Source organism: Thunnus thynnus, chromosome 4 (genome assembly GCF_963924715.1).
Source record: "Thunnus thynnus chromosome 4, fThuThy2.1, whole genome shotgun sequence".
NCBI classification, from domain to species: domain Eukaryota; kingdom Metazoa; phylum Chordata; class Actinopteri; order Scombriformes; family Scombridae; genus Thunnus; species Thunnus thynnus.
Genome location: NC_089520.1, coordinates 7,633,915 through 7,660,703, shown reverse-complemented (window position 1 = coordinate 7,660,703; position 26,789 = coordinate 7,633,915). Strand labels below are relative to the sequence as shown.

General features: G+C 39.7%; 1 protein-coding gene across 2 annotated transcripts in view; it reads left to right on the top strand.

Moving 5' to 3' along the window:
- Positions 1 to 26,789, top strand: part of flnbl (filamin B, like) — a 75,911-nt gene that overhangs the window by 27,187 nt on the left and 21,935 nt on the right. For both annotated transcript variants that reach the window (XM_067586355.1, XM_067586354.1), the window contains exons 2-24: positions 1,808 to 1,917; positions 2,069 to 2,204; positions 3,473 to 3,570; positions 5,804 to 5,951; positions 6,436 to 6,554; positions 6,673 to 6,747; positions 7,012 to 7,174; positions 8,207 to 8,407; positions 8,509 to 8,646; positions 8,881 to 9,007; positions 11,092 to 11,228; positions 11,468 to 11,661; positions 12,505 to 12,618; positions 13,621 to 13,764; positions 20,227 to 20,350; positions 22,931 to 23,091; positions 23,213 to 23,303; positions 23,463 to 23,617; positions 24,101 to 24,218; positions 24,387 to 24,466; positions 25,200 to 25,385; positions 25,826 to 26,140; positions 26,627 to 26,744. In XM_067586355.1, coding sequence (XP_067442456.1) covers positions 1,808 to 1,917; positions 2,069 to 2,204; positions 3,473 to 3,570; positions 5,804 to 5,951; positions 6,436 to 6,554; positions 6,673 to 6,747; positions 7,012 to 7,174; positions 8,207 to 8,407; positions 8,509 to 8,646; positions 8,881 to 9,007; positions 11,092 to 11,228; positions 11,468 to 11,661; positions 12,505 to 12,618; positions 13,621 to 13,764; positions 20,227 to 20,350; positions 22,931 to 23,091; positions 23,213 to 23,303; positions 23,463 to 23,617; positions 24,101 to 24,218; positions 24,387 to 24,466; positions 25,200 to 25,385; positions 25,826 to 26,140; positions 26,627 to 26,744 — 3,252 coding nt within the window. The remainder of the gene's footprint in view (positions 1 to 1,807; positions 1,918 to 2,068; positions 2,205 to 3,472; positions 3,571 to 5,803; positions 5,952 to 6,435; positions 6,555 to 6,672; positions 6,748 to 7,011; positions 7,175 to 8,206; positions 8,408 to 8,508; positions 8,647 to 8,880; positions 9,008 to 11,091; positions 11,229 to 11,467; positions 11,662 to 12,504; positions 12,619 to 13,620; positions 13,765 to 20,226; positions 20,351 to 22,930; positions 23,092 to 23,212; positions 23,304 to 23,462; positions 23,618 to 24,100; positions 24,219 to 24,386; positions 24,467 to 25,199; positions 25,386 to 25,825; positions 26,141 to 26,626; positions 26,745 to 26,789) is intronic.

Genomic DNA, 26,789 nt, shown 5'->3' with positions numbered 1-26,789 from the left:
AGCTTGCAGCAACATGGTTACATAAGCAAGCAGAGACAAACATATGTGGTAACTTTGAAGGTGTGAATGTTGCAGCGAGTACTGTTATAGAATTATATTCCTATTAAATTGACTGTATTCACTACAGAAGTGTAGGGAGGCGATGGATACAGATATATAGCCTTGTTTATATCGACATGTGTTAAATATATATACAGAACCATGCAGAGTATCCTGCAGAATTTTGTAGTGGAGGTGCCCCGCCTCACCTGAAATAAAGAGAGCTTTTTATGAAACTTATGAAATCTAATATTAGAGTTATTAAGCTTCAGGGGGGAAAAAAACACACCGCAAAGGCCGTGTGTTTAAGGAGTGAGGTCATCTAGTAACCAACTAATTAACCATCTGGCAAGGAAATCGATTTCATGCATTTTTCTTTACAGGAAGTACATAAAGACGACCGATTTGGAGCGAAGCTATACAACATATAATCACACTAGTGGTTAGGGATATCCTGGTATTAAAATTTCATGCTATGATTTTTTTACGATCGTGGCCAAAAGTATCATGGTAAACAGTGTAATTGCTATAATCAACAAACTTTTCTGAAATACTACGATATAGTAAAATTACTGACTGAACAAACTGAGCAGTGAACTGTATACATCGCTGCTCAAATCAAAAACACTAAAAACATCACACAGTGGATTTACCCTGCAATTAACGCTGATGGAGGCCGTAAGCGTTTTCTAGAAGGACAAGTCATCTCAGATCTACAAAATATGGGACCCTTTCTTTTCCTATTTGGGGGAGACAGACTCTAAAAGTGGATTTTGTGCACTATTTATAGGATGTAGGAGTTTATTGACGTGGACTGATAACCTGTAACCTCATTTCGTGTTAGTTATTACTTTTTACTCTGTAAGACTTAAAGGAACTTTTCCGTCCAGCAGTAGTCTTTCTTTTATGTGACCCCCCGTTCAGTTGTTTATGGAGGACAAAAAACAAAAAAATACACCACAAACATTTTAACAAGCTTGTTATTATGGCAGAGAGAAATGGAGACAGAGAGATTAAAAATGACTGGAATGTTTTGTCTGCTTCACTCCGAACTCTGTGTGCTGCAGCCAAAGATTAGCTAGTATTGCCTCGTGTGTGTGTGTGTGTGTGTGTGTGTGTGTGTGTGTGTGTGTGTGTGTTAACTGGTATGAGGTACCAGCTGGTACAGTGAGTGGGGCTGCAGCTAGTGACTGTTTTCTTTAGAGATTAATCTGTTTATAGATTAATCTGTCCTTTATTTTCGTGATTAGTTAATGACTTGTTTCGTCTAAAAAAATGTCAGGAAATGGCAAAAAATGTCCCAAATCCCATGATGCACCCTAAAACATCCTGAACATCCAGTCCAGAACCCAAAGATATTCAGTTTACGATCATGGAGGACTAAAGAAACCAGAAAATATTCACAGTTGAGAAGCTGTAACCAGATTGTTTTATCATTTTATGACAAATATAATGACTCTAAACGATAAATCAATTATCAAAATAAAAAAATAAAGGAGAGAGGGCATTGATTATCACGTTTTGACTTGTTTTCTTTAATAATTACCACAATAATAATTGGTGATAATAATCGAATAATCAGTTTGTTTTTCTTTAGCTTTCTAGTAATGTGGTTGTGGTGTTGTTGTTGTTGGTGTTGTTGTTGTTGTTATTGTGGTTTAGTTGTTGATGTATTAGTCATCAACCCAGATCACCCACGAGCAGCATGGTTCTGTCTCCAGACCAGGATGTGAATCTGACTTCAGTTCTGTCTGTTTCTCTCCTTCAGACTCTAAAGCCATCGTGGACGGGAACCTGAAACTGATCCTGGGTCTGATCTGGACTCTGATCCTGCACTACTCCATCTCCATGCCAGTGTGGGAGGGCGAGGATGAAGAGGTAACTTCTGTCCTATTTCTGACAAAATAGACACAAAGTGATGAAACTGGATTTCAAAATAAAAGAGAAAATTAAGCCAAATATGCCGTAAATACACAAATACTGACGCCTGTCAGGACGTGACTGACCACGTTTGTGCTTTTGTGTTCAGTCAGAGTCAAAGACACCTAAACAGCGTCTGCTGGGCTGGATCCAACACAAAGTCCCTGATCTGCCAATCACCAACTTCAGCCAGGACTGGAGTAACGGCAGGGCACTGGGAGCACTGGTGGACAGCTGTGCACCAGGTATGCCGTATGTGTGTGTGTGTACAAGGCCGTAGAGTTGTATGTGAGGCCAAAATATTATTACATACAGTGTTTTCTATTAATATAACAGTATTGATCTGGAAATATTTAAAAGAACCAGAGAGTCAGACAACTGGTCTCCAGTTGCTCTTGACTCAACCCTTCTGTTTATCCTGTACCATGAACTATGGGAGTGTGAAGATGATGTTGTGATTTGTCATTTATCAAAGAATGAGTAAGAATGGATTATCATGAAATGAGGTGTTGTCATCCTGCGTGGTCGTCGTCTTGCATCAGATTTATTAAGAAACTGATTTATGTTGATGATTCAGGCAGGAAACATGTGACACTCAATCAGTCAAGTTTATCACTGTAGGTCCACCCAAGATAAAGTATTTTAAAAGCAGAAAGTTAAAATAACTTACTTATATTTTGGAGGCTGTAGTTTATGGTGCTGTTTAATTTTATTGCAGAAGGCTGAGAAGTGTTTCTAATATTTGTTCATCTTTATTGATCTAAATGAGATGGACATAAATCAGAATACAGCATGAAATGACACAGAATAAACTGGTATTTTAAGTACATATAGACAAACACACACAGATACCACATTGGCGTGTAAATATCTATGCCAATCGTCTTTTTTTTTTTTTTTAATGAAACGGATATCTTACAGTCTGACACAGATGACGTCCGAGATTTTATTGGATCCGTCTCGCACAGTGTGACCTGCGATGAGCCTGTAATATCTCACACAGCGTATAAGAGCCTTTAGACTGCATTAGTTTTATTATTTAGAGGTACCAAATAAAGTGTATTGTCTTAACTGCCACCATGTTTTCCAGAATGAAAATACGAATGAAAGGCCAAAGATGATGTGATTGGTGATGAAAAAGGTTCATATTTACGTCTGAGGGAACAAGAGAACTGTCGATTATCTGTTCACATATGTTAGAGCTTTGTCAGGATCAGTGAGGGAAGACTGTAGGCTGTAACTGGATTAACATTAACTGACTGGATAAAATATGACCCTATAAGCCCTGAAACTAATTAAGTTGTTTTTTTTCTTTCTTTAAGAAATGGTTTCTGGTTAAGTAAATTAAAAACTAGGTGTGGTCTTGTTTATCACTACATATTGTGTTTTTTGATCATGTGCATAAACAAAACTTGAGCTCATTGTTTTGGTATTTTCCCAGCAGAGCTCATACTGTTGTGTGTATGTTCTTGTTGTTGTTTACTATGTTTTTTTTTTTTTCTGTCGTTTGTAGGTCTGTGTCCAGACTGGGAGACCTGGGATCCAGTGAAACCAGTTGAGAACGCCACTGAAGCCATGCAGCTGGCTGACGACTGGCTGGGCATCCCGCAGGTTAGATTCCCTCAGATGCATACATTAGTGTTTGTTGAAGCCCGGCATGCTAATTGTGCTAATAGTGCTAATGTCTAATAGAGAGTCTAAGTCCCTCCCCTTCTGCCGTCCATCATGGGACCTTATTTCGGAAAAAAATATGTATGGTACTCAACAGCGAGAGACAAATAATTTTTTGATCCCGTCTGCAATGTGCCATTAATTATACACATGATGTTTGTCAATTTATATCACTACAAAAAGTTCCCTGTTTTAAAAAAAAAAAAAAAAAAAAAAAAAAAAGTGTAAAAATAGTTGAGCACCATTTAATTTTGTGTGAAACTGCTCAGTGAACTACATCTCCTCGTCTTGCACAATATATGTCACCAACACCAACAAGGCCGTCACCTTGACGCACATAAATGTATCTTACCAGATCAAACAAATCAAACAGAATCGAGTCCTCGCTGTTGACTAACGTGCATATCTTTTCCTAAATAAGGTCCCATGGTGGTCCAGCGGAAGGGGGACGGATTTCACCTCTCTGTATTATTTAGACAGATCCGGTGACATTCAAATGCTCGCTTCACATCTTTTATCACCTTGGCGATATCCAACAAACATTTCGCACATCCTGTATTTTCTCAGTATCACGCAGCCCGATAGAGGCAGAAGAATTTTCCTCTGCTGTGATTTTTTTCTCCAGAGGTCAAAGGTCATCGGCAGCATCTCACCCAGACGTTGTTTGGTTTCCTGATTGTTCAGCAGCAGAGGAAACTCGCTCAAACCTGAGTTTGTTTTTTACTCACTGTTTCGTCTCAAGCCGAGAGGATGCAGCCCCGCAGATTTGCGAGCTGAAACGGAAACGTTCTTTTTAATGAGTTATGTAACAAACGACTATTCCCAGGAAATAATTGGTGCGGTATTTATATCAGTTTTTATCACTATCAGAAGAGCATGTGAAGCAGAAAGACTTGACGTGAGCAGAAGGAAAAGAAAAGAGCAGTGACTGTAAATTACACCAGTGTGACACCAGTTCACTGTCCTGGACTGAACCGAGAGACCGTCAGTTGTTGTCAGAGTTCATTCATAACCACATTTCCTCCTTAAATCCATCACTCATCATCCTCCACATCATGCCTCAGCTATGGTCTGTGAGCTCAGCTTGGTCACTTCACTTTTTTTCCCCCCCGAGCGGTCACTATTACTAGTTAATCCTATTATATGTAAACAATCACAGAGGGCTTGCACCTTCTAAATACTCAGATACTTTCTCACTTATGTCACCCCCCTTTTTCAAAAGAGTCTTAGTCATTATACACTATATGGCCAAAATTATGTGGACACCCCTCCTATTGATTAGTCCATGAAGAATTATCTCTTATATTTATCTACAGTTTGGATATTTTCTGATGTCTTTTTACAGATACAGATATAAAGTATATGTAATCCATTTGGGTTGGAGGAACAAATGTGTAAATAGGTGCCTGTGTTCGCTCGCAGCTTTGCTATCAGGCATATAAATGGCTGACCTATTAAATCCACTGAGACAAATCCTTTTTATGAACCAGAACCAGGAGGACAGTCCTGTGCAGGTATACCTGTGAAGCTGAGACTGCAAAGTATAGACAGTTACACATCTTGTTAGAGATAATTTAGCCTGAGAGGACCACAAAAAACATGTTCTGTTTCTGTTTGATGTCAGTAATTTTTATCATCATTACTACTAATTAATGAAACCTCTCATTTTATTTTTGTATCTTACTCTGAGTGTAGTCAGGAAGCACATAAAGGCATCTCAGGTTCTCTCGTGGCATTAAGTCAAAAAACAGTTTTCTGGCTCAAGTGCAGCAAGCCAGAATGTGGTTTTCCTGCTGTGTGCCAGACTTTACCCACAGGCGGTTCACCGATGATGTGGCACGCCACACAAAATCAGCAGCTGAGCCAATTCTGCTTGCTTGCTTGCTAGGAATATTTATTTATGACTTGTAATTATTTACTGTATGCACCGCACACTTAAGATGTTTTAGTGTCCTGTGTTTTTATTTTTATTTTATTTATTTTTATCATTACCTGGGCCTCTGTAAAAATACACACACAGCAGAATGAGATGTTGTACTTCAAATATTATTGGATGACAATTAAACAAACCTGAACTCTGTGTGTGTGTCTGTGTGTCTGTGTGTCTGTGTGTCTGTGTGTCTGTGTGTCTGTGTGTCTGTGTGTCTGTGTGTGTGTGTGTGTGTGTGCGCAGGTGATCGCTCCAGAGGAGATCATTGATCCCAGTGTGGACGAGCAGTCGGTGATGACCTACCTGTCTCAGTTCCCCAAAGCCAAACTGAAGCCCGGAGCTCCACTGAAACCCAAACTCAACCCCAAGAAGGCCCGAGCATACGGACCAGGTACACACACACACACACACACACACACATACTTTTCCATAGGTTTTAAATTAGTTCGGGAAACACTTTCTTAAAGGCCATCTGGTTGATGATTGAATACCACAGGAGCTTCTATGTTTATGACCTCTTCCTCCCAGTGTGTGTCGGCTAATGGGAACACTGGAAACATTGGTCTGTCTGACAAAGAGAGGAAGTGAGCAGCTGTTAGTCTGAACAATGGAATGAACTCATATCTGATACACACACACACACACACACACACACGCACACACACGCAGATTGATGAGGTCGACATTCGTCCTCCAACTTGGACTGTAACCCTGAGGAGGAAATACCTGGAAACGGGCCGCGTTCAGACCAACATCAGCACTGCGTAAAAAAAAAAAAAAAAAAAACACAGCTCCCTCATTCATTTCAGTGAGTTGAAACTGTTAAAAAGTTGTTGTTTTTTTAAACTGTATCTGTTGATTTCCTTCATCTGTAGGTATCGAACCAACAGGAAACAGGGTTCTGCGTCCTGCTGTGTTCACAGTGGACACATTCAGTGCAGGTCAGGGTCAGGTCACCGTCTACCTGGACCATCCTGATGGCACCAGAGAGGAGGTAAACACCTTCTCCTCCTCCTCCTCCTCCTCTTCCTCCTCCTCTGTAATGATCCATGGTTTCAAACTGGCACATGACAAGTCTGTTTGACATCTGTTTTGTGTGTTGTGTTGATCAGCTGAAAGCGGAGCCTAATGAGGGCAAGAAGACGTTCAGCGTCACCTACATTCCTCAAGTCATGGGACCTCACAAAGTAAGAGTCTGTTCTTATTTTTCTGTAAACATGTAACCATGAATAAAATACTAAAATAAATGCATTTCAGATGCAATTTGAGAGGAGTTCTTTAAGACTTTAAGACCTGGAATCCATATCCACATTCCAAGCTGTTTTCTGAATTTAAATCCTGCATCCTAAAATCCCTTGAAATTCTCTTGAGATTGAAAAAAAAAAAAAAAAAAAAGAGTTTCTAATTTATTGCCTTTGAAGTTCTGAGTAACTGTTGTTTTTGTTTCCTAGGTGACAGTGTTGTTTGCAGGCCAGCAGATTCCCAAGAGTCCGTTTGAGGTGAATGTAGATAAGGCTCTGGGAGACGCCACCAAGGTCACGGTCAAAGGCCCGGGAATCGAACCTGTGGGCAACATCGCCAACAAACCCACCTACTTTGACATCTACACTGCAGGTCAGAGAAATGGCAGAAACCAGAGGAAAAATGGATATGTTTGTTGTTATGGTCAAATTATCATCATCTGTCAAACGAAAGTGCCACATCACTCGACTCCGAGACGAGATATGATGTCATGGCTCTGATAATGGTAATAAATAAATAAATGTCGAGCAGAGCAATCACAAACTATAAACCATCTATAAGAGTGTTAAAGCTGATAGTAGTGTGGTAGTATAAAGGGCAACACGTACAGGCAGCAAACGCCCACACTCATTGTTTTCTATGGCTGCGCTCCATTTGGTTGTGCAGGCTGTTGTTAAGGTAGCGGTAAGGGTGGAGAAACACGGTCGAATGGAGTGCAGGCGTCAGATGGAAGGTATCATGTTGAATCTTTATTAGCTGGTAATTAAACAGCAGCAGGTGGCAGAAATGCTGTATAAACTTTTATCTTTTTACAGCTTGTAAGTGTTGGCAAAACCACGTCAGAACATTTTATTATGACAAGCTGTGTAAAAAAATGTTTTCAATAGTCTGTGTTATATGTGATGTTGTCGGTACATCTAGTGTTTTGTTAACGTGTCGCACAGAGATGATGAATCAGGTCGGCATAAGTGACGTTTTATGTGTTGAATTCAAATGGAGTGAAAGTCACGCCCATCCGGCACAAAGCAGCACTATACTGGTTGGATTTTGGAGTTCATCCTATTTAAACAGACACACCAGTGGCATCTTGACACGCATCAGGATACGCTACTGTCCTACCTCACAGTATACTGTGTAGACTGTATAACCAACGGATGAACATCTGGTAGCTTTGAATGAACATTTAAAGTGAGATTAAATAACTTTTAAAAGAAGAAATGACACAACATCTCTCTTCCAAATGAAAAGTTGAGTTCATAAAGTGAAACACACTTAAACAGCTTGAGCGATGTCATTACTGTGTCCACATTTAAAAGATTTATTCTTTCCTGTTCCCCATAAGCACTGACTGAAGTTCCATCACTAAGACAGACTTGTTGAATAAAGTTTCCTCTTCCTCTGTAGGAGCTGGTACAGGAGACGTGACGGCCATGATCAGAGACCCGCAGGGCCGTGAGAACAGCGTGGAGGTGATGATGGAGGATAAGGGCGACAGCGTATACCGCTGCACCTACCGGCCCATCCAGACTGGCCCGCACACCATCACTGTCTCCTTCGGAGGGGTGGCGGTGCCCAAGAGCCCCTTCGTTGTCGATGTGGGGCCTGGTGAGTTCAAATAAATCTCGACAGACAGCATGGCGATCTTGAACGCACCGTAAAACATCCCATCATTCTTCCATGTGTGTTTTTCTCTTTCACCCGTCCAGCCTGTATGCCGGGGGCGTGCAGGGCGACAGGACGTGGTCTGCAGCCGTCGGGGATGAGGGTGAAACAGGTCGGAGACTTCAAGGTAGACACCAGGAACGCCGGCAGTGGAGACCTGAAGGTGCTCGTCAAAGGACCCAGTGAGTAGGATTCACACTGTAGAGGCTTTAATACAAGATTTCCCCCTGGACAATGACATGTGATCATCGGGTCTGGTGTTCAGTGCCGGTGAAGAAGCCTCTGCCTGTTACGTGACCTTGGTCTTGTGCATTTGACGGCAACTAAGAATATTTTCAAAATGTCAGAATGTTCTTTTAACTGAGATCTAAGTGCTGATTTCTCTGTTTGATCTGCGTGTGTGTGTTTTTTTTCAGAGGGTATCGAGGAGCCGTTGAAGCAGATCTCCAGTCAGGACAGTGTGTTCTCCTATGAGTATTACCCCAGCAGTCCTGGCAAATACACCGTCTCCATCACCTGGGGGGGTCAGCACATCCCAAAGAGGTGAGCAAACCCTGTTTACACAGCCTGTTCAAGGCGGGAATGTTGCGCCGTTATCCCGCCTCGCCGTTCTGTATAAAACATATGAACAAAGAATGGAGAGGCAGCGGAGGTGGTCACATTGCCGGATCGACGTCTGTGTAAAAGGGACAGCCGACATGATGGGACTATACACACTGGACACCGACAGTGTTGTGTTACACGTCACTCCTCTGCTTCCAGAACGCAATCTAAAATCACACACGAGAGCAGCATTATGTCGGCTTTGTAGTGTAAAAAAACCCCAAAAAACAAGCCGACATAATGACGGCTCTTCTTTACGGCAATATCATGGGATCTCTATATAAAAAGGGGGTTAGTGCGTGTGTGTATGTGTGTGATTCAATGCATTACCTCAACACATTACCTCATCTGATCTGAATGGTTGGATCCGCAGGGAAACCAAGACTTAAAGTCTGGGCCTCTTGTTCTCTTTGTCACCTCTCAGATTAAGCAGATTGTGGGTTTTGTTGTGTGGATATTAGTTATAGTATTGCCGCGGGGAGTTCCCCACATTTCTGTGCAGCCATCCAGTTGGGAAAAGAAGCCAACTGAGGGATTTTTGGCAGCAACACAAATTGGTCCGGTGAGGTCATTTTTAAAATACTGATGAGTAGCCCCGCTCAGACAAACAGAACATGCATCAGAAGTTGTGCACGGAGGGTAAATACTTAATCAAATAATGATAATTAGAGACCGAGAACAACATGTGATTGCTGAAAGCAGACAGAGAAATAAAGAGTGTTTGCCGTGACTGAACATGGTTCAGTCATAATCCGGAGCAGAAACATGTACAGGCAGCATCACATTCTGAAACATAAATGTTCCCACAATGAAAAAAAAAAGCCATCTTCAAAACTTTGGGGGTTTTGAGAAGCTCTCCTTCAGCAGGTTTCTGTTTTATTTCATCCAGTGCTGACTCTTAGCTCATCGGGTTAATGTTACACACAAGAATCATGTTCTAGGTTTCTACTGAGCAAAGAGTCAGAGAGTTGAACTGCAATTTAAATTCTTTCTTTTTTGTGCGAGGAAATAAACTTTAATGATACTGCAGCTGCTTTTGTGCATATTTTATATACTTTTCTATACTTTTACTATTCTATACTATGTATGTTGTCAAGTAACTGAAATCAGGACAGAGAGTAACATACAGAGTGCTGAAATTACAGACGGGGATGACAACGTCGACCTCCAGCTGGTTCAGACCTACAGTATTCATCAAAGTGCTCAGAACTGCCCGTTAGGCTTGAAGTGAAGTCATATAACAAACCATTTTAAGTGCTCGTCCACACAGATGTTTCACCAATCAAATTAGAGTACACAACATTCATAGTCGGTACTAAAAATTTAATGTAAACACCCAGTTGAGAACATTAATACAGGGGGCGCTATCACTGCAGAAACCTACTTTAGATACAAATTTGTATTTATTTTTTCAGTTATTACTATTTTGACCAACAATCTATGTTTGAATTATACAAATAATTATGATTAATTATAATTACATATATTATTAGTAGTAGCAGCATGAGGTGGAGGCAGTGGAGACGTGTATTTTGGGACAAATTGTGAAAAAACGTAAAGTGGAGGAAAAAAAATCTGTATGTGGTACGTAATGACAGACAGTAAATCCCTACAGAGTTTTATTTAGTGTGAAGCCAGTTTCCATCCGAGAGCGACACACATGAAGAATCACACACTTTAACTGTTCTCACACACACACACACACACACACACACACACACAGAAATAAGTATATATATATATTTATATATACAGCCAGTAACTGCTGAGGATTGGATTACAGCTCCGTGAGGCACTGAGGTTGTTAATTTATATGTTTGTATGTACGTGTGTTGACAGCCTCATGGGTTAGCTCATGCTGTGTGACGTCTGTTACCCTTCTTCTCTCATATATATATTTACACACACACACACACACACACACACACACACAGTTTTTTTTATACATATGTTTCCACATTGCAGACAGAACAGCAACAAAGCTGTAAGATTTTACTGATTTGCTCTCGCTTCTTTTGTTTCAGTCCATTTGAAGTGTCAGTGGGTCCGGAGGCGGGGTCTCAGCAGATCAGGGCCTGGGGTCCTGGCCTGGAGGGAGGCATTGTGGGTAAACCTGCCGCCTTTGTAGTAGAGTCTGTCGGGACCGATGTCGGAGTGCTGGGTGAGTCTCTGATTTCTTCATATCAGGTTTATTTGTGGTTTAACAGTATTTATCAGGCTGATATTTGTCGTCTGCTGTCGACTCTAATAGAGACGTCCCTGTTTAACTCTCACTGATATCAAATTGTATGATCATCAAGCTAATGGTTTTGATCCAGTAGCTGGTGAGAAATAAGGTTTAATAAGGTCTACTTCATATTCCAGCTGAATCTTGTCACATCTGACCTGCTGTGTCTTCAGGTTTTGCCATCGAGGGACCTTCTCAGGCTAAAATCGAGTGCGAGGACCAGAACGACGGGTCATGTGACGTCCGTTACTGGCCAACGGAGCCCGGCGAATACGCTGTGCACGTGACCTGCGACGAAGAGGACATCGAACACAGCCCCTTCATGGCCTGCATCGTCCCCGACAACCATGACAACAACCTGGAAAAGGTCAGCAAGACACAAAGAGCCCAGACTTCAGTTTCAGTTACCAGTTTCTTCTTATACTTATATACTTACAATGAAATATGATAATGTGTAGGAACTAATGATTATTTTCATAATTGACTAATCTGTCAGTCATTTTCTTGATTCATTGTTTTCAATTCAATTTTATTTATATAGCGCCAAATCTCAACAAAAGTCATCTCAGGGCACTTTTCACATAGAGCAGGTCTAGACCGTACTCTTTAGACCCAACAATTCCCCCCATTAGCAAACACTCATTGTTTGGTCTTTAAAACATCAGTAAAAAGTGAAAAATGTTGTATCACAATATCCTATACAGTCCAAAAATATTCAATTAACTATAATTTTTGAAAAAGAAGCAAATTCTCAGATTTAAAAACTTGAAACCATCAAACCAACAAAATAGTTTCTTTTTGATCAACTAGTTGATGAATTGACTAATTGTTACAGCTCTAGATGTGTTTAGATATAAGCATTGAAATGCTAAATTGGAAAATTATGTGAATTTACATCTTCATTGTATACTGAAATTAACTATTTAGACGACGGCTGCAACTAACAATAATTCTCATTATCGATTCATCTGCTAATTGTTTTCTCGATTAATCTGAAAAATGTCAAAATTGTGAGAAATGCTTGAAGATATCGACTCTACCATCATGTATAACAAAGTAAATCATTAAATCATCACATTTGAGAAGCTGACACCAGCTAGAGTTTAATCCATCGGCTAACTAATTAATCGATTAATTGTTGCAGCTTTAATTTAGACACAAGACCAGTTCCAGTACTGAGATTTGAATTTCACTGGTTTTGTGGTCGCAGGTCCAGGCTTCCGGGCCGGGGCTTGAGAAGACCGGCTGTCTGGTCAGCCAGCCCGCTGAGTTCACCGTCAACGCTAAGGATGCTGGGAAAGGACCTCTGAAGATCATGGCTCAGGTAAGATACAGAATCAATACAGACACACGCGCCTTTAAAATCAACAAAGGTTTGATTCTCTGGATGTGTTTGATGATGCAGATGTGGATTATCTTGTATGTATGTGTGTGTCTCGTTTACAGCAGACAGATTTTTGTAATAATGCTAACAATTATATGTCAGGTTTGCTAGTAAGATTATTTACATTATAGATTAATCTCTCAATATTTTTTTTTTTGATTTAGTGATCATTTAGTAAATGGAATTTCAGAAATGATGATCAGTATTTGATGATCACCGCAGAAAACAGGATGTTCCGCTTTTCAAGGGACGTATTGACAAATGATGATCTGATAACGGATGAGTTGTGAGCATTGGCGACTGAGATAAAAAGAGAGAGAGAGACAACAGTCAATTTGCCGACTGCTTTATTGTGGATTACGTTCTAAAGCAGAAAATAATATCCATCAAACATGCTACAGATACAGATGTTCCGCAGTTGTCGGCCTCACTCAGCACCGTGCGTCTCCTTTTCATCCAAGTCAAACATCAAAGTCACGCAACAGTAACTACAAAGAACAACACCACGACTGTGTTTTTGTTTCACGTGTGAAGTCTCGAACCATCTTGTGATAAAATTAAAAACAGTCATGCTTACATGATTTATATAATTAGCTTCATCCTGCATCATTTCCTGTAAATCCCTCGTGCATGTGGGGCTGCAAATTAGCTTCAGCTAGATGCCCCGTATACATTACATCTGTTGCATTGCTTATCTGTATGTAACCATGTTTATCTGCACGGTCCGTGTTAAATAAACAAACAAAATTAATTAATAAAAATGTGAAGGCAATTTTAATCCAGTGCTGGAATGTGGCGGACCCTGCAAACTATTATATATAGAGAGATAGTTGCAGAATGTAATTAAATGGCTATAAAGACCATAAATGGTGTCAAAAACAGGGTCTGATTTGATGAAATATTCATAGCTTAAACCGTCTGTCTTGTCTTCCTGTCTGTCAGGATGCAGAGGGACTTCCTGTGGAGGTGAAGGTGAGGAGTAAAGGTAACGGGCTGTACTCCTGCTCCTACACGCCCACCAGCCCTCTCAAACACACCGTGGCCATCGCCTGGGGAGGAGTCAGCATCGCCAACAGCCCCTTCAGGGTAAGCAGCCAATCACAGCACCCCGTTACAACAGGAGGTGATATCCCTCCCAAATCTGAGGATCCGATTAAGTCCGAAAGCACCACGGTTGTCAAGTCAGAGCCTTTAGTCGAGTTTGTCCAGTCAGAGCCGACTGTTCCTAAGAAAAATGTCGAGACGGTCCAGTCAAAATATACAGGCGCAAGCAGTAAAACTAAGAAGCCTCTGATAATCATCACTACATACACCGAGGAGAGGTACGGCTTTTAGTTATGTCCTTGAAAAATTTCTTGTTGAACAACAGTCGACTGAAATAACTGTGTGCAGCTTCCTGAAGTCTTTAGTCGTGCCCGCACACAGATTAAAACCAAAACCTGTTCTCACCATTGACTGTACATAAATATGGACGACGTGTCTCCACTTCCTACCGCCGTGCAAAAGTGAAGCCTAAATATCTCCTTTCCCTAGCTGCCATCTTGCTTGTGTGACATCATTTGGAGCCAGAGTCTGTGCAGTAGAGTCGGGCGGCGGCCCCTTTTTACATCGTCAAATAACTTAATTTAAAAACAAACTTATCAGAAAAATGAGCACTTGGAACATCAGCATAATGAGAACTACCTAAAATTACAGGAAGCATCTTTGGGAAACATTTATTTGATGTGATTTTTTTGGTTTGGCTCACGTTCGCTCTGCTAACAAGGAGGGTGGGACTTATGACCTATACTGCAGCCAATGGGCGATCGAGATGTTTTGGCTTCACTTTTGGGGAGCTGTCAAGACGTCCATCTTTTATATACATTCAATGGTTCATTGTATCTAACAACCTGTGCTTTAGCAGGAGACTCTGCACAGAAGTGCTGGGTGGAGGGATACACTGTTGTTTGTCAAGAAATAGTTCTAGCACATAACTGTCCTTTTAAAAGCAAAAATATGTTTTCATACTGTTTGTGCACGGCTTAAACAAAATAAGATACAAAGGTGTTACTGGTAAAATTTTATGCTAAGCTAAGCTAGCCATGTCCTGGCTCCAGCTCTGGATTTAACAAACAGACATGAGATTAAAATCTTCTCATCAAATTAAACATAAAACAGACCAAAATGTTCTAATAACTGTTACATTTAACAGACCGTTAACTCGCCAACTAACCAGCAGCCAAAAACAGCACTAATGTTGACTAATTAATTGCTACCAGATATTACCTTGTTTGCTAATCAGATGTGTAATGAATGTTTTTCTGGACAGTTACTATTGCTACTATCTAGCTAGTTAAGAAGCTGATAAGCCCAGAAAACAGACAGAAACATCAGTTCTTAAAGGTCAGGTCTGCAGTATGCTCAAGAATCAAAAGTTCTCAGACTGTGTTGTCTTCAGTGTGGTCGTCACAGAGGTCATGAAGCCCTTCGTCGTTTTTGTTACAACAGTTTGACTGAACACAGGTTGGTTGGTTCGTTATGTGCAGTAATAGTAGCTTGAACACTTGACATCTAAATGTTAGTTTGTGGTAAATCTCTGAACTGAAATACGTTTTACATAAATTGTCCAGACTTTCATTTCAAACCATCTTCTGATATGAAATTAACCGATTAATAACACCCTAAAGTTTTTTTGTTGACTGAAAAAACATGTCTGCCTCTCACTATTGCTTACTGATATGATCAAAAAAGTAGTTACAACCTCTATGTTTAACAAACGTTATTGTATTTTGATTATTTTTTTGCATTTTATATGTAGTAGTTTATTCACCGTACTCATTAACCACACTGTAACCTGTCTGTCTAACCTGTATCAACCTTTGGTTTGTCTTTTACAACCTCACTAATCATACATTTTAAAATATTTTTTAACTAAAGGTATGTTTGATGTTGATTTTAACTGAAAATTATTTAACCACCACATGCACTAACCCGTCCTGCACTGTATCCACTGATTATGCACTGTAACACACTTTGCTTTTTGTAATTTTTTTAACACTTTATACACTAGAACTTCACTAATCTGAACTTTTCTGATCGAATAAATGATTTTAAATTGGTTGAATCCTATCAGCAATTCTTTAGCACTGACTGTAAAAAAAAGAATCTTCTGAAGCACTGACAGTAGAATAAATCAGAGAGTATAAACATGTTTGTGCAGAGATGAGTTTGTAACACAGATTTGTAAGTTGTAAAACATTTGGGTGTAGTCATGAAAGAAATAATTTGGCTCCAAATGTTCTAGTCAAATAACAGATGTTTAAAACTGAGTTGGGAAGCATGACAGGTTCAGATAAGTGAAGTTCTGCTGTCATTTTAACAGCACGTGATCAATATTTTGTGTGAAGAAAATTTGTTTCTGTTGAATGGAGAAAAGTGTTTTTCTTTTATTCACGGTTTGGTAGATTTTTGTAGTTATTACTGTTAGTTTTAATTTGTTCATCAGCTGTCTTCCCTTCTCCCCGTTTGTCATAAAGTGTTAAAGTTTCACCCGCAGGGGAAACAAGTCTCACGAGAAACTGACAATGTGCCTTAGATATGTTTGGAGACATGTCTGAGTGCTGCTCAGGAATTCATTAAAATGCCGTCAGGCCTCAAAAGTTGGCATTCCTCTTTTTGAGTTGATGGGACGACAGAAGTACAAAGTCCGAGAGTTAGAACATGATGATGATGATGATGATGATGATGATGATGTAGTTTTGAAGAATTTTTTTTCCCACATGAAAATTTTGTTGTGCAATTACAAGAAAATTACACATAGTTTTTGCTCAAAAATAAGATCAAACTGTTTGAGAGTTAAGATCTGGCCACTGGCTTTATTATACTGCACAGCGCTTTTCTCAGTTTTCAAAGTAAGAAAAACATTTTGCAATGGAACAAACTTGTTAAAGTACTTGTTCTGACTTTCTACAAGTTCAAAAGCATTTGTACTGGTCCACAAATCATTTCAGCTGGTCCCGGGAAGTTTGTACTTGTCTTTAAGTATAATTCCAGGTTTAGAGATGATGTCACAGTGATGATTCAGCAGGCTTGTTGTGAGCTGCAGCAGCCTGCAGGCTGCCTGGTACCAATTGCACCTTTCTGCAACTTCAATGTTGATACAGTAGATGAATAAGAGAGTAAATAGTCACACCCAGCTCTCAGTTAGGCTGTGAACATACAGCAGTGACACCTTTTCATTAAAAATGGGAAAGGAAAGAAGCCAGCGAGGAAGAGAGGATCATGGTGGAAACCTGACCCAACCTGACTTATTTACTTATAGTCACTGCTTTGATGGCAAACATCACATGACTGCAGATTTTAAAGATGTTGTTCGATGTATTAAAGAACGACATTGTTACTTTTGCTAAGAAAGATTTTACTGTAGTGTTGGTACTTTGTCTAATAGCTAAGATATTAAAAAGAAAAACCATCCAAGTCACTCTCTCCGAGACAAAAAGGACAAAAGTTTATTGTTCTTTGCAGCCAAACAGGCTCAGTTATACCAGCACTTATTATAGTGAAATTTCAGAGTGAAATCATTTAATTGCAGTGGAATTGCTATGGTTACTTGATTCACTCACTGAGGTAAAGTAAATCTGTCCAGAGCTTTCATGTGTAGTTCAACTTCTGTTGACTTTGGTACGTGAATGTGTGCAGTTGACCTGCTTTGCGAGAGTATAATCTGTTCCTCGGAAGATGCATTATCTGCAGCCTGTTTAACAGGAATTGATGATACAAATACATGCGTCTCTACAACAAACTGAGATGATTTAGCCGAGTCTCTAACTGAACAATGGCTGACTCATGCTAGCATGTTCTGGAAAGCTTGTGCAGTGACTCAGAATAGTCACTGCGTCTTCAATAAGTTAATCTCTGGATGTTTGAATCATCTTGTTGGTTGTGAGGATGGTGTGAGGTTTGACTGCAGTTAGGTTGACTGATAAAACTTTGGGGGGGACCCTCTTAAAAACAAACTTGGAAGACAGCTGATAAACAAACTTAAAATAATGAGAAAGCTGCATTTAAGCTTTATACGTTAAAGAAATGTTCAGTGTAGATGCAGCTATGCACTTTCCAGTCTGGCTTCTAGTTTTTCATGTATCAGTCTATTGACTTTTGATCTGTGTAAAATGTTGAATCACTGGGTAACTTTAAAGCAAAAACTTTTAGCTTTTTTTATTCCTGAATTAGTTTTACAAAGGTCAATTTAGGAAATTATTTTCTTAATGATTGCATTTTTGTCTAACAGCAATGAACTGAATCTAAATCTGTAACCAGCATGTTGACTGAAACTCACATTAATCACCAGCTGTACTAAAATCCAAAGTTATTTACATTAATTTAAACCAACCTCAGTGGAAACTTAATTGGTATCAAAATAAATTCTGACGTTTCATTTAAATGTTTTACTGTGTTGTTTGGTTCATTTGCTTTAGAGTTTGCTGACTTTTGTAACATTAATGATGTCTTAATTTTCATTTTGGTAGTTTATTAAAATTATTAGTATCTTTAATAATTTGATGATGGATTTCACATATTTAAAATTTTGGTGTAATATTATATTTTAATACATAGGATCAACCAGAAATATGGATTTTATGATCCATAATAATATAACTTATAATATTAAAATAGAAATTAGTAATGAAACATGTTTCAAGCTTGGCAAAAATAGAAATGCTGAAGTAGCTACAGTGGAAATTCTGACTTCCTCTCTTCAGAATTTGTCTTTGTTACTTCATTTGAAAGAAATATGATGACTTTAATGTTTCTCTGGATCTCAGAAACACAGGAAACAGACAGTTGACTTTGACTAAACACACATCACACTGACCATAAATCACTACATGTGTACATAAAGCATTCTGTAGCTGCGTGTGCTGAGTAAGTGATAAGTATTGCTTTTATACCATAGCTGCTGCTGACCAAATAAAAAAGAAACTAATCTTGAAAAGAAAAATAGCAGTGAAGATCGATGTTTGATAAGCTTGTGTATAAAACATCATAGACTAGTTTACTGATACCATCACACAGGGACAGTTACCTATTGCTGCTATTTACGGCTGCGCTAAACAGTTGTAAAAAAACAAAAAAGATGTTGGTTACATAGTTTGGATTTCTGTGTCAGTTGTTTTTGTTGTTTTTTATCTGACTATTCTTTTAATCTGTTATTGAGTGCTTTTTACTTCTTGAGATCAAGTTTAGACTCAAAATCAATTATCAGTGCAGTTTGTAGCAAGTTGTAGTTAGAACGTGAGCTAACATAGCATAGCATATTCTCTTTGTCGGAGTAGAAACTAAAGAAACGTCTGAGTGTTGTTTTTTGACCAAGACAATAAATGCATATCTTAAATTCTGGTGTACACATCATTTTAGGTTTACATTTAGAAAAGCTGTTTAATTGTACCTTGTTAAACCTGCAGTCCAGAACTTTTGTCTCCCCCTTCTGGCGGTGAAAATAATCACAAAAACACTGTAGACACGTACGATATGACGTATGCCGACTGGCTGGTCTCACCCCAGCATCGTGAAAAAAAAAGGTTACTTTCTTGCCTGAAAAAATATTAAAACTTAATAAAGTGACATTAACAGTCCTACAGCAAAAATTACAGCTTTTAGTCACTCATACTCAGTATGCCTTGTGGTCCGAGCACCAGTCGAGATGGGTCGGATGCCAGACATGACATAATTTCCCCGGTATATCTGAGGGGAAATCAATCATTGCTGGTTAGTGTAAAATGCATCACTACCTGTGCACCAGCGCGTGAATGTCATACCAGACAGCAGATTTAAAAACTCTGTATACTGTGAAACACAGAGAGATTTATCTGGTGGTGAATGTTTAATCAACATTGTGTGAACTCGTTTGGCAAGGGCTTGAATGTAACAGACGTTCATTTATATGTAAAAGTCCTGCACTCCAGCTTTAATGGGTTTTTTTTAAAAACATGATCAAGACTGAGTATCACCAGCCTGGTTTACTGCATGTTGATTCATTAGCATTGGTACCACTTGTAGGGGCTTTGAGAGATACAATATCTATAATTCTTGATGCTGTATATCTGTGCCTTCCCTGAATCAATTAAGAAGGGAAAAAAACACTTTCTATGGTATGATATTTCTATGATATGCAGATTAAGAGTCAATAATTGTTCAATGATCTGTGCAAACAGTTTTACTGTTTAAAATTTTACCATTCTTACCTAAACTGCATTGCTCTCTTTCATCTTTATCAATATAGTTTAATGAAATGAAGTCAAAAGAGATGTTTTGATGCTTAGTACAATATATTTCTAAATGTGTTGAAATATGTTGTATTAAGTAATATATAGTATACTTAGTAGTGGATCTAGTATGGAGCCTTGTTGCACTCCATATTAAGTGTTCATTCTTTGTGATGATGAGGAAAAAAACTGATTAACTGCTGTGTTTTTTTTTTAAACACCGCAGGATCTCATTAGGGAAAAAACTTCAAAAACTTTCTTTTAAATGAAAATAAGTGATGTAATGTCCTGTCGGTGCTTGTAGGTGAATGTGGGTAAAGGCAGCCACCCCAACATGGTGAAGGTTTTCGGACCCGGAGTGGAGAGGACCGGATTGAAGGCCAACGAGCCCACACACTTCACCGTGGACTGTTCAGGAGCTGGAGACGGTAAAACCCACACACACACACACACACACCATTCACACACACACACACACACACACACACACACAGAGTAATAATTAAGACAGTAAATCCCCACAGACAGTTTTATTTGGTGTGACAGCAGTTTCCATCTGTGTCAGAGAAACACACAAGAAGTTACACATTTAAAGACGTCTACACATTCTACACACCACTGTTGACTTCTCTGTCTCTCTGCCATGTACAGACAAACATTCACTCTTTATATTTTCTGCACTCACACACACACACACACACACACTCCTTTCCCTGGTATGTCTTGGCGATGATCTCAAGCCAGAAACATCCTGACAGGAAATTCATCACTCTGACCTTCCTGAGCGGAGCGACACACTCTTTGTCAAGATTACACGGCATCATGTTTTTACACAAACCAAGAACAAAGACCAACTTAACTAGTCCCTCTTCAGCTTGCACCCTTCACATATCTCAAAAAAAAAATGAATTCAAACCCAGACAGGCCCCCCTTTGCCACACAACTACTGACACTTCCACCCCCTCTGCAGCTCTGTCAGATCGCTGCTCTAGTGTCCTTCTATTTCCCCCTGACTGTCTACACCGGACGTGTTTTAGCTGTGTTAATACCCAGATAATAAATATGGCAGTCATCCAGAATTCATAGAACTGTAGTTACATACCAACACTCCTTTTAATGTCTATACCGGCCATGTAATGGCTTGAGAAGTGCCTTTTTTACTGGCTTACATGAAGGCCTTTTCCACTACCTACCCGACATCCCCCAGGAGGTAGCACTAAATCAAGTGTGGTAATATTTATGATGGGAACATTTTGTATTCACAAATGTTATTTTTCTATTTTCCGTCATGATTTTACAAAGCTTTCAAAAATGTCCTCAAAAGAAAGAGTCTATTCAAAATCGATTATTATTAATTAACTACATTTTTGAAAACATTTAGCAATTAAACTGCTTTTTCTTTATGTAAACCTTCATTAACTGATTTTTTTTTTGGCCACTTGAGGGCAGCGGAAACAAATTGTGAACACAACACTTGACATATCATCACCTTTGAAGTTGATATGTTGAACTTGTTAGCATTTCCACATCCAACAGTTATGGAGCAACATTATCATTCATGTGCAGTCATGTTTCTCTCCACCTGGTGAATGTAAGTCCAATATTCACTCTCTTTTTAGCTCTGTTGTTGCTCTCTACCACCTCCTGGGGGAAATGTCTGGCTCTTTAGCTGCTAAATGGAGCCACTATGTTCACCAGCTAGTCGCCAATTGTGTCTGTTTGCCATTTGGTGCTGAGCAGGTAGTGTACCGTGGGTTTTTAGAGCTTTTTCTCTGAAAACAGCTGCCTGCTGTGGCCAAAAAATACACTTTGAGAGCGCTGAGAGTGAACCAAAACATTAAAGTGGCAGCTGGACAGCTAAACAGTGAGCAGAAACTCGCTATAAAACTCTGTGAAGCTGAGCGGAGTTGCAGAATCGCTGATAAGTTCATCACCACGAGCAACGCCTCTGACATTTCACCTCGATATGTTATTATGAAAAATATTTATTATAGCTTTAAGCTTTAAGTTACTTTTAAAGTCTGCTACTCTAGTCTGATTTAGAGTAAAAGGGAGAAAACATTGCACCGATTGCTGCTTCAAATGGCGCCCAGTCGGATTTGATTTATGTGATGTACACAACAGATCGATGATGGGAGAAAGCCTGGTGTCAACGTTAAAGGTCCATGTCTGACTGTACCAAACACATATTGGGATTTAATACCCAGCTCTAGTTGCAAAATGTCTATTCAAACTTCTCAAATTACTGCTGCAGAATAACCCATTTCTCCACTGTTGATCTGTGTGTTCAGTATGTTCCTAACACTCTCCACAACAGAGCTACACACACTACATTTGTCTCTGAAGCCTGGTCCAAAGTGGCATATTTGGCAATTTTATTGGCAAAAAATATGAATTTGTGGAGCAACAGTGGAAAATTTTAGTTGTCTGTGAAGTTTCTATGAATGTTTTTATGTTTTTTAGATGACTCTGGGTCTCTATTGGACTCAATTCTTCCTTCAACAAAGCATCAAGCTACAAACTTTTTTAGCGCCACCTACAGCATTTAGTATCTGATAGTGAAAAGACTGGAGTTTTCAGTTTGCAGCTGATGATATCATTTGAACAATCTTCAATCATTCATCTTTCATCTCATACTCTGAATTCCTCTGCCGTGATTGACAGTTCAGTAAGGAACACGAGTGCTACGTGATTAAGTTCATTGTTTACATTAGAGGCTGTAGTAGTGCACTATGTAGGATGTAGGAGAGGCAAAGTGGTGCTGATATGATTGAATGAAATGAATGAGCAGCGGTTAACAAAGACAATCTAGCGCACCCCCTTGTGGCAGTTAGTGACACTTGATAGAAACCAACTGAAACAAACACGGGTCTAGTTTGAGCTTGTTGTCACAGAAGCAAGTTAAAGAATAAATATGTCTGTATAGGATATGGTTGTCCATCTGCTCTGTCAACACTGTGTTTTACATTTTGCTTCAACTCTGCTGTGTGTGTTCGTTCTCACATTAGGTGATGTGAGCGTGGGCATTAAGTGTGATGCCAACATGGTCGGTGAGAAAGAGGCAGACGTGGACTTTGACATCATTCCCAACGCCAATGATACGTTTACTGTCAAATACATTCCTCCTGCTGCTGGAAGACTCACCGTTAAAGTCCTGTTTACTGACAAGGTACGCACACACACACACACCTGGACACCGCTGGGGAAAAATGAACAACAACACTGATTAGGATGTGATGTGGTAGTTTAAAAGCTAATTCTCTTGAATTCATGTGTCTGTTTTCATGCAGGAAGTTCCACAGAGCCCCTTCAATATCAAAGTCGATCCCTCTCACGATGCATCAAAGGTTAAAGCGGAGGGTCCTGGACTGGCTCGAAATGGTAAGACACACGAGGCACGCAGACACACACATGCAATGAAGATGAGCCATTTGCACAAAAATTTTAAAGCTTGTTTGTTTTTATTTTCCTCAAACTATTCATGTCCATGTGCATTCTTGTCTGAGCGTTTCCCTTTCTTCTCTCTCTCTCTCTGTCCAGGAGTAGAGAGCAGTAAGCCGACTCATTTCACAGTGTTGACTAAAGGAGCCGGTAAAGCACCGCTGGATGTTTCCTTCTCCTCTCCTGTCAGTGACTTTGACGTCATCGACAACTACGACTACTCTCATACTGTCAAATACACACCCGTACAACAGGTATGTCAAATGTGCACCTGTAGAACGGGTATTTGTAATACACACCTACACAGCAAACTCTTCATATTCTATGTATCTCAAATACAAACATCCATGACAGGTATGTAAACTTTGTGTAACATGCACAAAATTCATGTCAGATATACACCCATGCAACACACACATCAAATGCACACGTGTGCAACAGATTTGTTTGCGATTTGTGGCTTTGATCAGCGCAAAATAATGATATAAAAATGAAAGTTTTATTGTGCATGAGTTCCTAAATTGTCCACAGTCATGGTGAAAAGACAGGAAAAACAAACCCAGTGAATGCTTATCGGCTTGAAATCAAAATAGAAAAGAAAGCAAAGCAGCACGACCCGTCTGACGTTACAACAAAAGTCAATAAGGACTGTGTGTCGCCTCCTGTGTTCTTACCAAGTGTTTTTACAGGGGAGTAACTGTTGAAGCGTTGGATCAATATGTTGCATGTGTCTGCAGGGGGAGATGACTGTAGTGGTGAAGTTTGGGGGAGATCCCATCGCCAAGAGCCCCTTCACGGTCGGTGTCGCTGCCCCGCTGGACCTCGACAAGATCACTGTGGACAACCTGGATGGAAGTAAGAAATTTGTCTTTCTCTACTTAATAAATATGGAATTTCCATCAATGAATACATTTCCAGGACAACACCCGTCCACCAGAGAGTCACTGGTATTGATCGTGACCTCCAAAGGGCTTTTAAAGCACTCGTTTCTACATTATTTTTAAATCGATGAATGTCTTTCAGGAGTGGAGGTCAGTCAGGATCAGGAGTTTACGGTGAACACCAAGGGAGCAGGAGGGCAAGGTCACCTGGAGGTGTCGGTGGTGAGTGTTGTCTATTTACTTATTCAGTTTTTCACTCAGTTCTCCTTAAAGCTCCTAAAATGTTTTGCCAGAATTGCAACCCACTCAAATCTTTGCTGCCTTTCAGCTCCTCTATTTCAAGAAACTCGACCTCTCACAATTTATGATATTAACATTTTCCAGATATGTACTTTTATTATGAGATAAAGTTAAAGGAGGTAAATATTCCAGATCATTTCAGATCTTTCACTCTCAGATTCACTCTTACTCAACCAGACAGTCATCTAATCTTCATCTTTCCAAACATCTGACAACCAGATGTCAATTTTTAATCAGATACAGGAGTCTAAATTTCTGAAACTACTATTCTCATTGGGTTGGAGTTTCTTCTTCCTCAGAGAATTTGGTTTAATCTAATTTCTTTTAATAGTGTTTTTCTTTAATATTTACATATGTATATTATTTAGTTAGAGGTAATCAATAAGCACATCTAGACACACATTGATTCTTTTTTTTCTTGTTGTTTGTGTATATTTGTTTGATTTTAAACCTTTGTAAGTAAATAAACTCAAACTATGAGACATTCAGGGTTCAATTAAACATACAAGTTTAAAATACTATGTTTTGTAATTTTTATGTCTTATCTTTATACAGAATATCAGCAGACTTATACTTTAAAAGACAGACTTTCGTGTTTCTTCATTCGTGGGAGTTTGAGTGTTTCTCACTGTGTGTGTTTTTTATGTGTTACTAGCTGAGTCCCAGCCAGCGGGCGGTACCTTGTAAAGTGCAGCCTCAGCCCGGTAAAGCAGATGTCAGTCTGGTCCGTTACACCCCCACACAGGAGGGCGTGTACGCTGTCAACGTGACCTATGACGGACACCCCGTCCCTGGGAGCCCCTTCCCTGTGGAGGCCCAGCTGCCTCCAGACCCCAGCAAGGTAACATCAGCATCTGAGCCATGTTTTAAAAGGAAAAACTTTATTATTATTCTTTGTTTCTATGCTATTCCTTTAAGTTTTTCTCAGTTTATATAAAACGTTAAATGAGAATAGGTGGCATCTGAAAAGAAAAAACAGTATTTGTTTGTTGATGTCCTGGATGTTTTAAGGTTCTGGGTCAGCAGGAAATCAAAAGGGCCAAAAACTAAATTGTATGAATAAAAAATAACTTGTATAATGTGCAAAAAATGTTATAAATTTAAAAAACTTAAATAATAAAAAGAGCAACATATTCTGCAGAAACAGAATCAATGAGATACACTTAAATACTAAATAGATGCAAATAATAAAGGAACAGAAAATATAAACATAAAAGCTGAAAATGCAATAAAAGCGGCTGCATGGCACCATTATCGCCTCCTCTGGTCTCCTCCTTCCAGGTGAAGGCGTTCGGTCCCGGTTTGAAGGGAGGTCTGGTGGGTAACCCGGCAGAGTTCACCATCGACACCAAAGGTGCCGGGACCGGAGGTCTGGGGCTGACGGTGGAGGGACCGACCGAGGCCAAGATCGAGTGTTCGGACAACGGCGACGGGACCTGCTCTGTCTCCTACCTGCCCACCGAGCCAGGAGACTACCTGGTCAACATTCTGTTTGAGGAGGTCCACATCCCCGGCTCGCCGTTCAGAGCCGACATCCAGATGCCCTTTGATCCCTCCAAGGTGGTGGCGTCTGGGTCGGGCCTAAAGAAAGCCAAGGTGAGGGCCTTGACATCAGATAGACAGGCCTGAATCTCTTTCTAGAAACCTCAAAACATTGAGCAGTTTAAATAAAAATTCAATTCTGGATCAATTTAGTGATTATGGTGATGTGTTTTGTTAGAGCTCTGATTTGATCCTCTGACTCTCTGAGGCTCGTGGTAATCAGTATTTAGAGACTTCCACTATACCAAACCAGCAGAAAAAACATGAATTCTCGGAAACAAAGTTAAAATAATTCAAACTGACGGTCAGAACATAAACCTTTAATGTGGTTAAATTGTCCAGAAGACTCCAGTGTGTCTGTTATGAGGAACTTTGAGTAGATCATTAAAAGAAAACTTCTTCTCCCACTCCTCAGCTCTACTGATTTGCAAAAAATAATATTTATTCTTAGACATCTTGCCAGGTTAAATGACAAACTGTCCGTTTTTTAAAATTTATATAAAGCTTGAAGTCTGATGCAGCTTTTTTGTGTCTGTGCAGGTTGGAGAGACCAGCGTGGTGAATGTGGACTGTTCTCGAGCTGGACCGGGACAGCTCACCCTGGAGGCTGCTCCAGACTCCTCCGCGACCAGTCCCACTGGCTCTGCACCAGGCTCTGGTAACACCAATACTGTTTTCATTCACCAGTAATCAGCATATTAAC